This window comes from Myxine glutinosa, chromosome 1, assembly GCF_964187855.1.
Source record: "Myxine glutinosa chromosome 1, kmMyxGlut1.1, whole genome shotgun sequence".
NCBI classification, from domain to species: Eukaryota; Metazoa; Chordata; class Myxini; order Myxiniformes; family Myxinidae; genus Myxine; species Myxine glutinosa.
In genome coordinates, this window is record NC_136261.1 from 408,054,885 (window position 1) to 408,073,565 (window position 18,681).

General features: G+C 43.7%; 1 protein-coding gene across 1 annotated transcript in view; it reads left to right on the top strand.

Moving 5' to 3' along the window:
- Window positions 1-18,681, top strand: part of LOC137417521 (coiled-coil domain-containing protein 42 homolog) — a 91,576-nt gene that overhangs the window by 13,897 nt on the left and 58,998 nt on the right. Inside the window, exons 4-5 of the mRNA XM_078785588.1 lie at window positions 6,292-6,484; window positions 17,034-17,138. Of these exons, the coding sequence (XP_078641714.1) occupies window positions 6,292-6,484; window positions 17,034-17,138 (298 nt within the window). The remainder of the gene's footprint in view (window positions 1-6,291; window positions 6,485-17,033; window positions 17,139-18,681) is intronic.

Below are 18,681 nucleotides of genomic sequence, written 5' to 3' on the forward strand. Positions count from 1 at the left end.
AATAGAGGTGACCAATAACCCGATGGTCACTCTGGCTGAGCTCCAGAGATCATCTGTGGAGATGGGAGAAACTTCCAAAAAGACAACCATCACTGCAACACTCCATCGATCTGGGTTTTATGGCAGAGTGGCCAGACGGAAGCCTCTCCTCGGGGAAAGACACATGAAAGCCCACTTGGAGTTTGCAAAAAACCACCTAAAGGACTCTCAGACTGTGAGAAACAAGATTCTGTGGTCTGATGAAACCAGGATTGAACTGTTTGGCCTCAATTCTAAGCGTCATGTCTGGAGGAAACCAGGCACTGCTCATCACCTGCCCAATACCATCCCAACGGTGAAGCATGGTGGTGGCAGCATCATGCTGTGGGGGTGTTTTTCAGCAGCAGGGACTGTGGGACTGGTCAGGGTTGAGAGAACAATGAACGGAGCAAAGTACAGAGATATCCTTAAGGAAAACCTGAAACGGAGCACTCAGGACCTCAGACTGGGCCGAAGGTTCACCTTCCAACAGGACAATGACCCTAAGCACACAGCTAAGACAACGCAGGAGTGGCTTTGGGACAACTCTGTGAAGGTCCTTGAGTGGCCCAGCCAGAGCCCTGACTTGAACCCAATCGAACATCTCTGGAGAGACCTGAAAATGGCTGTCCACCAACGGTCCCCATCCAACCTGACAGAGCTTGAGAGGATCTGCAGAGAAGAATGGCAGAAAATCGCCAAATCCAAGTGTGCAAAGCTTGTCGCGTCATACCCAAGACGACTCGAAGCTGTAATCGCTGCCAAAGGTGCTTCAACTAAGTACTGAGTTAAGCATCTGAATACTTTTGTCAATGTGATTTTTCCGTTTTTTCTTTTTAATAAATTTGCAAAACTTTCTAAAATCCTGTTTTCTCTTTGTCATTATGGGGTATTGAGTGTATATTGATGAGGGAAAAAATGAATTTAAACGATTTCAGCATAAGGCTGCAACATAACAAAATGTGAAAAAAATGAAGGGGTCTGAATACTTTCTGAATGCACTGTATATGGGTAAAAGTACACTCATATCTCATAATGTCCTTATATATGGGTAAAGGTACACTCATTTCTCATAATGTCCTTATATCAAGGTAAAAGTACACTCATATCTTCTACTGTCCTTATATAAGGGTGAAGGTACACTGATAGAGATGTACATGCTCTTCCATGATCCACTCCCTTTGTGATCGAACGTGGATATTTGCTGTGTTCCTCAATTCAATGTGTCTAATAGAAATTAAAAGGTAATTAATTGTACACCTCTCCTTTCCTATTCCATGTCCTATTCAACACAACCAAATGTGAAAAAGGTGAAGGGGTCTGAATACTTTCTGAATGCACCGTAGATATGTCTGATCAGAATGAAATTGCCTTCACTTGACAGCCAAGAGAAAGTCACATTTACACCAAATTTACGACACACTCCTCCGGATTAAAGTTCAAGGTAAAATGGCAGGTTAAAAAAAACAAGACACGTCTTTTTGTCATCGCTCAATTTTGTCAATGTTGGATCTCAAGGACCGCTTGGCCTTCCAATATGTCTTGCATCATAATCATGTACCTGCACTATTGTTGTGCACCTGATATTTGATTAGTGTGCTTGACCTACCTTTTCGGATTGTGACCTATTTAACTAGAACGGCACTCAGTAGAGAGCATACCTCCGCCTGGTTGGCCATATCACTCAATGGTGAAGAATCACTTGACGAAATTCTACCAGCCGGATCCGAATCCGGATCTTCACCAAAATCGAATAATTTCGTGCTTGTCTCATACGCTACATCTCTGCCAAATTTCGTCCGAATCCGTCCACAACTTTTTGAGATATCTTGTTCACAAACAAACAAACAAACAAACGGACAAACAGACAGACAGGGGTGAAAACATAACCTCCATCCACCTTTGGTGGCGGAGGTAATAACATTTTTGATCATAACTTGAATAATGTTCATCTGATTTTCATGATATTCAGTTTTATTTATAGATTGTAGATAGGGACACATTTTCTTAATTTACACTCTATTACCAAATAATGAAAGTCAAGGCCATGCCGCGGTCTGAACAAAATATGCCATAATTGGCTCGTGGGCCAATGGTAAGTCGCGGGCTTTGGCAATCGCGTTGTGATCACAGATATCTAGTTTTGTGTGATTTCATAGTACACTGGCGGGGTTACATTCATAGTCAATGTACAATAAACCCTTGGATATAGCGGGGTTACATTCCATGACCCAAATGCAATACCCTCTCCTCTGACGAGGGTACTTATGGGAAAGATTATAGAATTCATGAATCAACTTCCCAATGGAATTTATCCAGAAATTAATGGAAAACATTCCAAAACGAATATCTGCTGTTTTTCATGAAAAATGTGGTCACACCAAATATTAGAATAGGCACGAGTGGGATGATGGTCATCTCTTGAGGTTGTAGTTCAGACCTCTGCTGATTTTTGGGAGATCCCCTGTGCGCCGACTAATCCCCTAGGAGGCCCCTGATCCGAAAACAAAAAAACTAAGACCGAACGATTCTGCGGACCATCGAGTAGAAATGCTGTATCAGGTTTCAGAGCAATTGGTTGCTAAATAAGGGACGAGTATTGCTCCAAAGTTTTGGGGTGTAATCCGCCCTTGGGCGCCCACTAATCCACTGGGAGGCCCCCTGATCCGAAAACGAAAAATCTAAGACCGAGTGATTCTGTGGACCATCGAGTAGAAGTGCTGTATCAGGTTTCAGAGCAATTGGTTGGTAAATAATGGACGAGTAGGGATCAAGGTTTTTGGGGGGTATCCTGCCCCAGGCGCCAACTAATCCCCTGGGAGACCCCCTGATCCGAAAACGAAAAATCTAAGACTGAGCGATTCTGCGGACCATCGAGTAGAAGTGCTGTATCAGGTTTCAGAGCAATTGGTTGGTAAATAAGGGATGAGTAAGGATGAAGGTTTTGGGGAGCCCGCATGATCGAAAATGGAAAAATCGAAGCCCGAGCGATTGTGCAGGCTGCTGTCTTGTATCCATGTGTCAAGTTTCAGAACATTCAGCCAAGTGATAAGGGAGGAGTAGCAAAAATAGCAAAAAGTTAACGGACCATCGGACGGACATACATACATACATACATACATACATACATACATACATACATACAGACAGACAGACATCCGGACATCATGACCCATTTTATAAGTTAATCTCTTCGAGAATCGAGATGAGATGTCCGAAAAATGTAATATATTGTAACGGTCGCCGCCGGTCCGGATAACTCTGGGCCGAGTTTGGCGAGTCGCTAGGCGACCATGATAGCCCCTCGTTCCCGGAACCTCCGAGCGAGTATCATGCCAGAAGACAGTCACGTGACAGATCTTACATTTGGCTGAGCATTCCAAGTCACGTGACTGCGGTCGTTTCTACGCATCAATCGCTAGATCAATCAGATCCTGTCTTAGCCGCCATATGCCACTGTTGTGATGCAAAGTTGGACGAGTCAGGTGGCCAAATCAATTTAACGAGTACTGTGTATTTAAAAGAAGAAAATACATGCACATGTTTAAAAGAAAGCAATACAATTCCCCATTGCCCTTACTGAACACTCGTGCCTACGGGATATTCAGATATTTCCAATCAACTTATCGATCCATATAAGGGCGGCATTCGCCCAACAGTGAGATGGAGACAGTTGTGGTGAGGAAAATTCGGACCCCCTAACTTGATGTGACTGCTCTGGGGAGCCGGCGCATCCTTCTGGGAGGTTGCTCGAACCCACGGAGATGGAGACCAAGACGCAGAGTCTACGAAGACCTCTAAGGACCAATGCAGACCAAGCCAGACGCAGTGGGCGTGGTTACGGGGTCTTTTATCCCTGCCCCCCTGGCATGTAATTCTGCCCATATGCCCATCTTCCTTTCCTGATCCGCATATTCCACAAAATCAATGTGCTCTAGCAATAAAATGGTCAGCCAACATGTGCCTTGACATGTTCCCCAGTTTACCCAATATCAGGAACTTGCACGTGCCTACTGCACACACAAATTGTCACACACGTGTATTGAGTCACATGACGGTGCTACATGTGGTACTGAGCAAATCGAGTTGAGGTTCCATCTTGAGAGTAGTGATGGTGTTGTCACGTTTATCAAAGATAAGGGGAACGTTGCGCTGATGCATGTGTTGTGCAACGTTCGCCGTTCGGCGGTGGAAACGTGATGGTATGGGGGAGGCATCACCGCACATCACAGAATCCTACCGGTCATTTATGGCAATTTGACAGGTATGTTCAGTACCGTGATGAGGTTCTCCATCCTCACGTCCTCACATTCCTGCAGAGTCGTGAACGTCACATCACACTTCAACAGGATAACGCGCGCCCTCACGTAACATGAGTGGTCACAGACTTCATCGCACAACAGAACATTCCCACAATTCCCTGGCCAGCTGTTTCGCCTGATCTTTCTCCCATAGAACATGTGTGGGATGAAATGGAACGACGATTGCACCGTCTTCTTGACCAGATGGCGAAGTTGGCCTAACTTCGGCAGGCCTTGGTACAGATCTGGAATGACATCCCTCAAGCCTTCTTCAACCATCTTGTGTCCTCAATGAGGGGCCAATGCCAAGTGTGTGCCAACGCAAATGGTCATCACACCAGATACTGAGATGTTAACTGACTTTTGACCCTGCCCCCTGGCATGTACTTTTGACCCCCTCTTCGAACCTCTGGAGACATACGTGTTGACATTCTCATGTCCATTTCATGTTCTTCAAACACTATATATTGACATGACCAAACAACGTGATGTGTTTGTTTTTATTTCTCATTTGACATGGGTGTAAATGAGGCACAGAAATTTTTTCTGCATATATATATATATATGGCTGTTGAATTGAGATTGGATCAAGTGGATTGAGGAGATTGAAAGTGGCACATGGGGGAGACGTCACACCAGGAATAAACAGACTATCCTCACAATGCATTTCCCCCAATCCCCTGGACGAAGGCCTAGGATCTATCTACACACAAACTAAATAAATAATTGTCTGGGAAATTCCGACGTGCACATGGATGCTCTCCCCCAGGGTACGATTTTTTTCGAGGGATTAAAAAAAAAATCGCTCTTTCGTGCCTAAACCTTTTTGATTCATGACAGTTAAATACAAGTACACATTCGCATAAGTAAATACAAAACAATCACCAGACACTTGAACACAAATAATCAAACAATACTAGAAGCAGTCGAAGTTGGTGGTAAGGCTTCTTCCTCTTCCTGAACTTCATCAACTCAGAAACGTGATGAATGGTACATTCAGCAGCATATATTCAACGAAAAGGTAAAATGATGATTTGACATTTGTGATGGACTCTGATTTTGATGTAATTGCTTTTCCATTATATTTGCCCTCATTTCATATATGTTAATGTTTCCTTTTTGCTTGAGCAACGCTGGGTACTCCTGCTATAAACACTTATATACTTTACTCGGGGTACAAATACAAATACAACTTTGTCTGGGGGGTAACATAAGCTATGTGGCCGCAGCCTCATGCGGTGTGTGGCGGGACTGGGAGAGGGGCGTAAATTGTCCATGTAAATGTGTACCGTGTAGCATCACCCTGTGATGGTGGCAGAGGGTAGTACAATTTCCTTTTTTACCTGGGCAACACTGAGGTTAAAGCACTCTTTGCATGGGTAAATTTTTCCTCCTTCTCTTCCCCTCCCTCCCCTCAAAACGGAGGGGCCTGCCAAAACCACCCCCTCCAAACTATGTATATGTAGTATATCTTTCTCCTCCCTCTCCCCTCACCTCCTTGCCCCCTCCTCATTCCACTCCCACCACTCCCTTCCTCTCACCACCCCCTGCCTCCACCTCCCTCCCCCGGCAATGCTGGATATTCAGCGAGTATACTATATATAATTGAAGATTCAAGTTTGCAACCCCTCTTCAATTTCTCCGCACATGTACACTTCGGCCAAACCTCCTCAATCACCACCGTGCACGTCACAAGGATATTTTGTTTTGTTAGTAAGAGTTTTGAAGTGTATTAACAAGCACACAGAGCATTCACTGTCCACACACGCCCTCTAGTGGGATTGAACTAGTTGTTTAACTTTCCCCTTCTGGAATATCAAAAGGCAATTTATTTACGTCTTTCACCTGTTGTGATATTAATATAACCTGAAGTGTCCCCTCGCTTGGATTGAGTTCTGTTCTCTGTTGTCTATCTAGGATGAGTGTGCGAGTGATGTAAAAGAGTGGTTGTGCTTTTTGTGTCATCATGCAGTACCACGCCAGACGAGGAGCAAGAGGACCATATTGCATCAGGCAGTACCGTTCCCGAGGAGGAACCGGAGAACCTTGTTAAAACACGCGTTGCCATGCCTGAGGAGCACTGTCTAATTACACCCTCAATGCGATTCCTTGCAAAACGACAAGAAATCGCCAACATGGAGAAATCACTGGCTACACAAAAGGAGGTGAGAGAATGAACACACATGCCGAAGACCCTGTCTCAAGGCCAATGGGCTGTGTCTTTTATTGCTGTGTATTGCGTATTGGAGAAAGACTTGGCTAAAGGTGGTGGAAGAAGAAATGCGGGCAAGGGGGTTAACAAGGGGAGATGCAGAAAATATGGCAAAATGGAGAAGATTGTCATGAGGCCCGCAAGGCTAACCCCCGCTCTAGCAGGGAAAATGGCCTTAAAATGCCTGTTGTTGTTGTTGTTGTTGTTGTTGTTGTTGTTGTATTGGGTCAAGAAGACCCTGCGTAGAGGCCAAATGAGCCCTTTTGTAAGGTCGTGCGGCCTGAAGAACTCCGGTTGTGGAGAGCTCATATGAGCTAATGCGGAGCACTGGGTGCTGAAAGTCCCTGTGGTCACCTTGGACACAAGGCCGTAAGCCGAGTCGTTCTATCGTTCAATTCCGTTACGTACTTCATGTGAATAAGTGCATTTCATTTTGAAATTTCAATCAGCGTGCATGACATCTAAATCTGCAGTTCCACACTCAATATTCCACCACAAAAGGTTATTATTTAACATCAGGACACGAACCCTATTTGATATTTGCGCTGACCTGATTACTCAGTGCCATGGCAACATCGACCAGAGTTAGGCGGATTAATTTACGGTATTTAAATTCACTCTTGTTGTCATTGTCATTCTCATTCTGATCCTGTTCAATATATACACGACTATTGTCAAATATATACACTATCGTATTGTCACTACTATTGTCTACCGCTCCCCTTTTTGTACACCGCTCCTTTCCTATGCCATCTCCAGGCATTGCAAATCGTCATTGCCGGGCACCGAAGGGGGCTCGGCAGTGACGCATGCTGAAAGGGAGTACTCAGTTTTCACTCCGGTTGTTTGTTTTCTTGGTTGTTTGTTTGTTTGTTTGTTTGTTTGTCCGGGCGATATCTCAGCCATCCTTTGAGCTAGGAAGCTGAAATTTCGGCACAATAGTGAGCAGGTCCTTTTTCAAAAACGGTAATTTTTGTTTTTTGATTAATCAATTAATTGATGAGTTATTTAATTATTAGCGATTAAGTAAGTACTTATTTAATTAATAAAATTTCATTTCTCTTCTGACCATTAACTCAGGCACCTTTTGAGTTAGGAAGCTGATATTTGGACATGCCAATGACCAGGTGATTTGGCTGCAAAGGCTATTTTTGATTTATTAATTAATCAATTAATCAATTAATCGATTAATTATTTGATTAAAGACAAAAGTTTTTTTTTTTTTAAAGTTACAGATTCTGATGAAATGGTGGTGGTTTATGTGTTGTCTGACAGAATTGATTAATAATTTAATTTTTTATGATTATTATTTATTTATTTTCATTATTAATCATTTATTTATCTTCTTTCTCATTTGGCCAATATCTCAGGCACCTTTTGAGCTCAGAAGCTAATATTTGGACATGAGTGACCAAGTGATGTGGCTATCAAGGATATTTTTGATTTATTGATTAATCGATTAATCAATGTATCGATTAATTATTTAATTATTCGATTAATTACTAAAAAAAAATTTTTTCCCCCAGTTACAGATTCTGATGAAATGGTGGTGGTTTATGTGTTCTGTGACCGAATTGATTGATAATTTAATTTTTTAATGGTTATTATTTATTTATTTTCATTATTAATCATTTATTTATTTTCTTTCTCATTTGGCTAATATCTCAGGCACCTTTTGAGCTGGGAAGCTAATATTTGGACATGACAGTGACCAAGTGATGTGGCTATCAAGGATATTTTTGATTAATTGATTAATCATTTAATCGATTCATTATTTATTGATTAATCGATGAATTACTTATTGATTAATCAATTAATTATTTAATTTTTTATTAATGTCTTATTTGATTAAATTTCTAAAAGATACATCTTCGGATGAAGCACGAGTGGTTTTGTTATGGTATTAGCCAATTGATTAAGAAAATATTTTGTGATAATCTTTTATTGATTTTAATTATACAATTAATCAATCAATTAGTGTACACCTCTCCCTCCCAATGCAGCCTCTATGAGCTGCACTGCGGTATTGCCGGGCGACGGAGGCGCCCCGGCAATGCCGCGCTGTAGGATATTTAATTATTTGGCATGGGGGCGGTGTACTTTAAATGTATGTGTACTTGTTATATATTTTGTTTGTCTGTTTGATTTGTTTGTGTGATAAATGTTAGCTCTTTCACGAGCATCGATTCTGTATACAAAAAAATAATAATAATAAAATGAAATACCAATACCTGCATTGTAGACTCCAGGAAGAAGCCAGGTAGAATAACACACATCACACATCACACACACACACACACACACACATGCACAAACTTATCCAAGTGGAGGAGATCTTGGAAGAGTGGCAAACAGTAGGTAACACCTTCCTCATCCCAAAGTCTGAAGAGATCAACTACCTCCCAAGTATAGACCAGTAACCTGTCTGCCAACAACGTACACACTCGACGGGGATCATCGCAGAAACAATGTACCATCACATAACACAAGAAGGAGGCCGAGAGGCAGAACAGGAGGGCTGCAAAGAAAGGATGTTATGGAACAATAGACCATCTATTACTAAACAAGGCCAAACTCTAAAATTGCAATATGAGAAGAACCAAATTCTCCACAGCATGGATAGACTATAAAAAGCTTTTGACAGCGTCCCACAATGATGGATGATAAAGTGCATGCAAATGTACAAGATAAATCCCCCAATCAGAAGGAAAGATTGAAATACCAAGAGTAAAGATACGACGTGGGATTTTCCAAAGAGACAGCCTTTCCCCTCTCTTGCTTTGCCAGGCCGTGGACCCACTAAGTTACCTCATTAATGAGCCAGGACATGGATACACCCTAACATCCAATAAAAGAATGTCCAAAAAGACAGGAAAGGTGACGCATCTACTGTATATGGATGATTTAAAACTCTTTGCATCGAACAACGGAAAATTGGCAGAACAATTGAAATTAGTGAAACTGTTCTCCGAGGACATCCAAATGGAATTTCGCCGAGATAAGTGTGCCAAGTGCACATTCGCGCAAGGGAGACCAACAAAAATGGACAACATAAAAATCAACCTCGATACAACAATACAGGAGCTAGACAACGAAGCATCTTACAAATACCCTGGACTAGAATGGCCACCAAATTTGCCATTAAAAAAAATGTGCCGAATACATACCTGCATAGAACGCAGCTGATCCTGAAAACATATCTCGCCCCAAGAAACAAAATCAAAGCCATAAACCAACTGGCAGTACCAGTGTTTCAGTACAGCTGCGGAATAGTAAACTGGCCACAAGCGGATATCAAAAAACTCAATATCAAAAGAAGGAAACTCCTCACTATCCACAAAATGTCCTACAAAAGGTCTGATGGAGGAGGTCTGATGGAACTCAATCAAGAGCACAGAGTGACGACTGTAAGATTAGCAGATTACGTGAAATGCTCAACAGACTACCGAATACAATTTGTACACAAGCATGAACACTGCAAGCCAGAAAAGGTATCTCTCACTCACCTTGCATAAAACTTCCAAAAATAGGTGCGATTAGAAGATGTTACACACCAAACCGAAACAGCAATGAATACAGCCCCAACAATTGCAAAAAGACGAAAGAAAAATACAAAATGAAAGACCAGCAGATATATAGTGACAACTGGGAGAAAGACAAAAGAGCAGGGAGATATAAACAGAGAGTTGGACAGATTGGGGATAAACAAAGAAGGATCACTAGAATGGTTAAGAAGAGGTCAGCTCAACTGGACCGGAGAATGAATCATTATTAATGCCCAAGATCAGGGACACTACACCAATGGCCCTAAAATGGAAAATAGCCCTAAAAAGATGGCGGGACTGAGTCAATCGGACAAGTGTAGGTTCTGCAAGGTAGAAACAGGAAGCACGAGTCACTCCCTATTGGGATGGAAAAAACTCATGTCAGAGCAGCTGTACACCCAAAGACACAACATGGTATGTAGAGTAGTCCACTGGCACATCTGCAGAAATTTCAATATCCTAGTTCCACAAAACTCGGGGAAACAAGAACCAAAAGCAATCATTGAAAACAAGGAGATAATGCTCATGTATGACCTGATGATCCCACCCAGCATGAACATAGAAAACAAAGCACTGTGTCCAGACATGTACTCAGGAACAAAAAGGAAAAGACAGCATTGCTGATTGAGATATCAGTACCCAGCGAAGTTGGCCTAAACAGCACAGAAATCAAGAAAATGACCAAATATCAAGACCTCAAGAATGAAGGGGAAAGATCCTGGAAGCTGAATAGTGCCGAAATTGAGCCAGTGATAGATAATTGAGGCATCGGGAATGATAAAGAAGAACCTTACAGAGATCTTTAAAAAAACATCCCTGGGAACATTACCACAAACAAACTATATTGGAGGCTGTACGGGACTCGGTGACGATCCTGAAAAGAGGCCTCTTTTTTTTTCTTTTTTCTTTTTTTGTTGTCTTTTTTGTATACAAGATCAAGGCTCGTGTAAGAGCTAACATTAATGACAAAAAAAAAAAAAAAAGACATGAGAGGAAATAAAGGGAGCGGGAGACAAGATGGGGAGAGAGGGGGTAGCACACAAGTACAACATTTGAGAGCAGGGACATCGGGAGATCTGTGGGAAGTAGAGGGCTTGGAGGAAGAGGCGTGGGAAGGGGGGTGGGAGGTGAGAAAGGTAAAAAAAAAAACACATGGACACACCTAGGACTTCCAGGAAAGAAGTCGGTATTTCAGAAAAGTGTATCTGGGTTGAATTAACAGGGTTAGAAAAGTTCAAAGTTTTGGATGGGGGAAGATAAGAGATGGTGGTGAACAGCTGTTTTAAAGACCTGGAGGGAGGAGTGGGATTGAAGGGAGTGGGGGAGTTTGTTCCAGAGGCGGGAGAAAAGAGGAATGAAGGAGTGAAGGTGAGCAGAGAGCCTTGGTTTTGGCAGTTTCACCAGAAGAGGGTTGCAGGCAGATCTTGTGCGATCTGTAGGAGTACTTGGGGGACAGAGCACAGACAGGGCTGGGGGGGGGGGGGGGGGGGGGCTAGGCCAGAGAGGAGTCGGTAGAAGACAGAAAGACCACCAACCTGCCTGCGGTGAGTGAGTAAAAGGCCCTCACAATCGGCTTCATCGTGGGACATTTCAATGGTTCTGAAAGCTTTGGTTTCAACAGCGTGAAGCTGAGCTAGGTGTGAGGCAGGAGCACCGGCCCAGAGGGGGGAACAGTATTCCATTGAGCTGCGGATGAAAGCCTTGTATGTGGTGAGGAGCTCAGGTGTGCCAAGGAAGGACTTCGCACGATGGAGGATGCCCATTCAGCGACTGGCTTTGGAGGCCAGCTTGGAAATGTGTTTTTCCCAGGAAAGATCATGGCAGATTGTGAGACCCAAAAGATTGAGTGACAGAACTTCTTGGAGAGGATTGTTGAGAAAGTAGATGGGAGGGTTTGTCCAGACGGTCTTTTCGAAGAGACATAGTGAGAGTGTGAGATATGTCAGGATTGAAAGACGTGTTACAATTTAAAGACAAGCCCTTGGAACAAAACTCTGAGAAGAAAAAACTTCATAACTTAGCCCATAAATCGCAATCCTTCACCGAAATGAGGGTGGATACTTCGAGTCCTGGACGCCGTTCAACCTTCTAAAACCCAAATTATGGAGATAGCAACCGACGACATACACACACTAATGCACATAAAATGGGGGAACTGAACATTAAAAGTGCTATTGTTCTACAATGGTAAAACATATATACAAAGAAATACCAATAAATAAAAGCTGACTTTCTGTACTCTTGCCTCATATTCTTTTTTTAAATCTTGTATCCAAATTTCTTGAGTATATAGCAATCATCATCATCAGCATCATCATCCTACTAAAATACACAATTTGGTGTCTGTCTGTCTGTGTGATGATCTTTGACCGCGATACATTCGATTGTTACTTATCCAATCTCAACCAAACTTGACAGGAGGACTAAGGGTCGCACAATGAAGGTTGGAGAAAATTCATTTGTCCCCCTCCCCAAGGGGGTTTTCTCAGCCAAGAGGGTTTTCCCCACCAATGGGGTTGTGTGTTGCGGTGTACATCAGTGTTAAGATAGTTTTATCGTGGCGTTTTTCCAAGGACGCTTCTAATAACAAAATCATAATATTAATATTATTACAAAACAAAATTAATATGAATAATATCCCACCTGCCCAAGGGATATTTCCTCCTTGAACAAACATCGTGTTAACATGTATAAACAGCTTATCGTGCCGTTTTTGTGGGAGCACTCCGTACCAAAAGTAAAAATATTATAAACCACAAACACGTTTGATTACCTTTGTAAATCGTCGCTAATGCTGTTTAACACTGAACTGAAAGGAATTTGGAGGAATCCGGCCATCAGTCTGTGCTTATCACGTCGACGAACGCACCTGATATTAGATCTACTGTAGTCTATATACCCACAAGGGTTAATAACACGACCCCTTCTGCTGCCAACGTGTTCTTCCAATGAGTTTTTCATGGCGTTTTTCCAAAGCCGCTTCTCATTACAAAAGTTATAACAACACTTATGATAATGGCATGATATTGATGATATTACAAAACAATATCCCCTCTCCCCAAGGGGTTTGTGACTTGGGATATTTCCCTCCGTCTGCGTCTATCCTCCCCCCCTCCGCCCCTCCTGTCTTCACCCTCGCGGAAGTAGCTTTTATTATTGGGAATTTGAAGCGAGAATTTCGCTAGGGTCTGCTTGCAGTCTATGTTGATCTCTGCAAAGCGTTCGATTCGGTGAATCGGGATGCCCTCTGGAGGATTTTTGGTCTTCGATGGGTGCCACCAACGCTGATCAATCTGATTTCTGAACTAAACTCTGGTACTGAGAGTGCTGTGAGGGGTGGTGGCTCCATCTCTGACTTATTTCCAGTTGTTACTGGAGTTCGGCAGGGGTGTGTACTGGCTCACACACTCTTCAGCGCTTGTTTGGACTGGATTCTGGGGAGGATGTCGGAGAGGTCAGGCTGCGGTGCATCGTTTGGGAGTGTCAAGGTCTCTGACCTTCATTTCACAGATGATGCAGTCATCTTTGCGGAGACGCTGGATATTCTTACGGGGGCCTTCCAGGCACTAAATGAGGAGGTGGAGCCGCTGGGATTATGCATTTCCTGGGTCAAAATCAATGTTCCAGACTTTCAATGACATCTTGGATGCTGCTGGTTGTCTGTGCCTGTTTGTGGCGAAGATGTTGAGGTCACGAAGAGATTCACTTACCTTGGCGATGTTATTCATGTCTCCGCATGTTGCGAGCTAGAGCTTGATAGACGTCTGGGTCGGGCCTGGGGGGTCATGGACTCACTGGATCATGGGGTGTGGCGCTGTCGGTATCTATGCAGGAGGACGAAAGTCAGAGTCTTTAAGTCCTTGGTGCTTCCAGTCTTGTTCTACAGATGCGAGACTTGGACCCTTACCAGGGGCCAGAGAATGAGACTTAACTCCTTTGGAACCAAGTCTCTTGGGAGAATCCTTGGCTATCGCTGGTCGGAATTTGTGTCCAACGAGCAATTGCTGAGAGAGAATCAGATGAGATTTGTTTCCTGTATGGTTTGTGAGCGTCAGCTGCAGCTGTATGGACATGTGCCTGATTTTCCGGACGCTGATCCAGCTCACCAGATAATCTCAACAAGGGAGCCTCGTGAGTGGAGGAGGCCAACGGGCCGACCGCGTGCCTCATGGTTGCAGCAGGTTGATCGGCATCTCGAGGAGATAGGGATGGGTCAGGCATTAGCCTGGGGGATGGCCAGATGGAGGCCCCTGGAGTACCGTCGGAAAATGGATGCGGCGACGCGCTGCTCCGGCACTTGCTCCCATACCTGACCTTACCTGAATTTGAAATGGTGAGGCACGGTCTGATCTTTTAATGACCTAATCCAACAAAAGTCATAGTAATAATGATTGGCAATAATAATATTAAGGATAATAACATGACCCCCTGCTGCTCCCATAGTGAGCGGGTGTACCAGTAATAACAAATTTTTACTTCATTGTTCCTATACTTATGGCGGGCACTGTATACCTAGCTTGGGAATTACAACCGGATCTTGGCAACTCAAAAACTTAAAAGATAAATCTTGCGCAATTTGTTATTAGATAATGCACCTGAATATCACTTATAAATGTATATTTTCATCCACTTTTCATAACCAGGGCATGTCATTGTGACGTATATTTGATATCTGACTTTCTTATCTATCCGCGTTCTTCCCAACATCTTTATTCCTTCCACATTTCTTTATACATTTTCACATTTCTCTTTATTCATTCTAATTCTTGCTTTTTCTTTATTTCTCTCTTTCTTTATCTACTCGTATCTGTCTTCAGAGAAGTGAATTCTTGCAGAATTTTTTCTGGAAGGCTCACTTGGGTGCACTTGGATGGGTCTTGAGGGTAGAGGGGTAGCGGCTGAAACCCGAATCCTATCCAGGTTCCTCCTGATGACTCCATCTTTGCTCTTTACTTCTTCTGATTCCTTCTGATGACTCAATCTTTGCTCTTTACTTCTGTTTCCTCCTGATGACTCCATCCTTAACTATGTTTGCTCCTGATCACTCCATCTATGCTCTTTACTTATTCTGGTTCCTCCTGATGACTCCATCTTTGCTCTTTACTTCTTCTGATACCTTATGATGACTCCATCTTTGCTCTTTACTTCTTCTGCTTCCTCCTGATGACTCCATCTTTACTTCTGATTCCTCCTGATGACTCCATCTATGCTCTGTACTTCTTCTATTTCCTCCTGATGACTCCAATGCAGTACATTCCAATATGAGATGGTGTCTAACTCTAAGGGATCTCAATGATCTCCTCTCTCAAGCATGTAAAAAGGGTCTAAAAAGGTCAAATTGGTCTAAAGCTCTAAATGGTCAAGGGTCCAAGCTGTCTAATCTGTCTGAGGGTGAAATGGGTCCAAATGGTGTTTATGGTATAAGGGGTCGAAAGGGACATAATAGGGGTGTAAAGGTCTAAAGGTTCTTGGGGCCTAAAGGGTGAAGGCATATAAAGGTGTCTAAAGTATTGAAAGGGTCTTAAAGGTAAAAGTGGTCTTAAGGGTCTTCGAGGTCCAAAGGGTCTTTGGAGTTTAATGGGTCTGAGGGGTCTAATGGGTCTTAGTGGTCTAATGGGACTTAGGGGTATAAAGGGTATTTGGGGTCTTCGTGGTCTTAAAAGTCTTAACGGTCTTAAAGGGTCTTATTGCTACTCACCATGCTTACCAAGTGTGGGTTTGTGAGAGAGTTTGGGCAGGTAGGCTACTTGTACTTTGTGCCTCGTCCTCCATGCAAATCACCAGAATGGGGGCTTATAGCTGTGTCTGGTTTCCAACACAGGCTAAACAGCTCAGAGGACAGTGCACACATGCTATAAGCAAACCATGTACAGTTTACATACTGATATGCAGCATTTGAAGGCAAAACACACCTACCCTTTATCAAGTGGCCTGAATGGTAGTGGAGAGCTCCACAGAGGAAGAATAATGATGATTTTGGCAGAGAAGAGAATGATCGGCCTTGAGGAATGGTTGATGTGAAACAGCAGATAACATATTTTACAAGTTTGGTGCAAGTCTCTATCCAAGTTTAAGGGCCTCGATCCGGGTTTAAAGGTTCAGTCGCTGCCTCGATCTGGGTGTAAGGGTTCTATCACTGCCTCAATCTGGGTGCAAGGGTTCTGTCGTTGCCTTGATCCGGGTGTAAGGGTTCTGTCACTGCCTCAATCTGGGTGCAAGGGTTCAGTCACTGCCTCGATCCGGGTGTAAGGGTTCAGTCGCTGCCTCGTTCCGGGTTTAAGGGTTCAGTCGCTACCTCGATCCGGGTGTAAGGGTTCAGTCGCTGCCTCGATCTGGGTTTAAGGGTTCAGTCGCTACCTCGATCCGGGTGTAAGGGTTCAGTCGCTGCCTCGATCTGGGTGTAAGGGTTCAGTCGCTGCCTCGATCCGGGTGTAAGGGTTCAGTCGCTGCCTCGATCCAGGTGTAAGGGTTCAGTCGCTGCCTCGATCCAGGTGTAAGGGTTCAGTCGCTGCCTCTATCAAGGTTTAAGGGTTAATTTGCTGCCTCTATCTGGGTTTAAGGGTTGTCGCTACCCATATACAAGTTTTAGAGTTCAGTCGCTGCCTCTATCCAGGTTTAAGGGTATAGTTGCTGCCTCTATCCTGGTTTAAGGGTTGTCGCTGCCCCTATCCAAGTTTGAGGGTTCAGTCGCTGCCTCTATCCATGTTTCAGGGTTCAGTCGCTGCCTCAATCCAGGTGTAAGGGTTTTGTCACTGCTGCGAGCTGGGTTTAAGGTTTCAGTTGCTGCCTCGAGCTATTCAGCTGAGTAAAGTGCTCAGGTAAAAAAAAACAAGTAATTCACAACAATGCGAGCTTTGTTCCAGGGTGCTGCCAACGCTGCGGGGCCTCTTGCTCCTTGGGACCGGACTCATCTTCCGAACCGATGCAATGTCGCTCTGCTGTCGTTTCCGAGTGCAGGAGTTTCGCATGAAAATGGAAAGTCTGCAAAAGCGCAGGGAAGACCATGCATCCAAGGAGAACGAGCTTCAGGAGACTTCCCGAAAGTTTGACAAGTTCATCAAGGTCAGTGGATTACGATGACTCAATTATTTATTTATTTTTTGTATAGAAAGTCAAGGCTCATGGGAGAGCTAGAACACAGAACAGATCAGGATGCAACAGCACCAATGAACAGCAGAAAGAGAAGGTGGAAACGTGAATAGCACAGGAGACGTAAAAAGAAGGGATGCGGGTAAAAATGAGGGGAGGGGAGGATGTAGGTTATGGGCAAGATGGATACAGAAGGAAAGTCTTCGGAAGGAAAAATTTTAAATTTTGAAGGAGGAGGGCCTGAGGTGGGGGGGGGGGGGGGTTTAACGACGATATAAAGGATAATGGTTTTGCATTCGGAACGATCTGAGATGGTGGTGGACAGCTGGCTTGAAGACCTCGAAGGGGGATTGAGAATGATCAGAATGTGGAAGTTAGTTCCACAGGCAGGAAAAAAGGTGGAACAAATGAGTAGAGGTGTGTCGATCTTGGGAGGTTCACAGTGTTGATGGTGGACCGTATGCACCCTGCAGGAACCTAGGGGGGTGCAAGGTGTGCAAGGAATGACTTTGTATGATGGAGGATGCTTAGTTGGAGGCCATCTTAGTAATGTGTTTCTCTAAGAAAGATCATGGCTGATAGTGAGACCCAGGAGTTTGAGTAACGGAACGTCTTCAAGTGGATTGTGAAGAAAATAGATGAGAGGGTTTGCCAGACGGTCTTTTTGGAGAGGGAGAGTTATTTTATCTTGAATTGTGCACCACTCCTTTCCTATTCCATCTCCAGATGCATGACGTCATCACTGGGCACCGGAGGGGGTGCAGCCATGACAGGCGCTGAAAGGGAGTACGTACTCAGTTTTCACTCCGGTTTCCTTCTTGTTTGTTTGTTTGTTTGTTTTCTTGTTTGTTTGTTTTCTTGTTTGTTTGTTTGTTTGTTTTCTTGTTTGTTTGTTTGTTTGTTTTCTTGTTTGTTTGTTTGTTTTCTTGTTTGTTTGTTTTCTTGTTTTTCTTGTTTGTTTTCTTGTTTGTCCGGACAACATCTCAGCCATCCTTTGAGCTAGGAAGGTGAAATTTGGGCACAATCGTGAGCACATGTTTTGGCAAAAACGGTATTTTTTGTATTTGGATTAATCAATCAATTGATTAGTTAATTAATGACCAAGTGATTTGGCTGTAAAGGCTGTTTTTTATTTCTTGATTAATCAATTAATAGATTAATTATTTAATTATTCGATTAATGACGTCTTTCCCTCGCGGTCCCCATGTGCTGTCTTTCCCTCGCGGTCCCCATGTGCTGTCTTTCCCTCGCGGTCCCCATGTGCTGTCTTTCCCTCGTGGTCCCCATGTGCTGTCTTTCCCTCGTGGTCCCCATGTGCTGTCTTTCCCTCGCGGTCCCCATGTGCTGTCTTTCCCTCGCGGTCCCCATGTGCTGTCTTTCCCTCGTGGTCCCCATGTGCTGTCTTTCCCTCGTGGTCCCCATGTGCTGTCTTTCCCTCGTGGTCCCCATGTGCTGTCTTTCCCTCGTGGTCCCCATGTGCTGTCTTTCCCTCGCGGTTGTCAGCTCTTTCACGAGC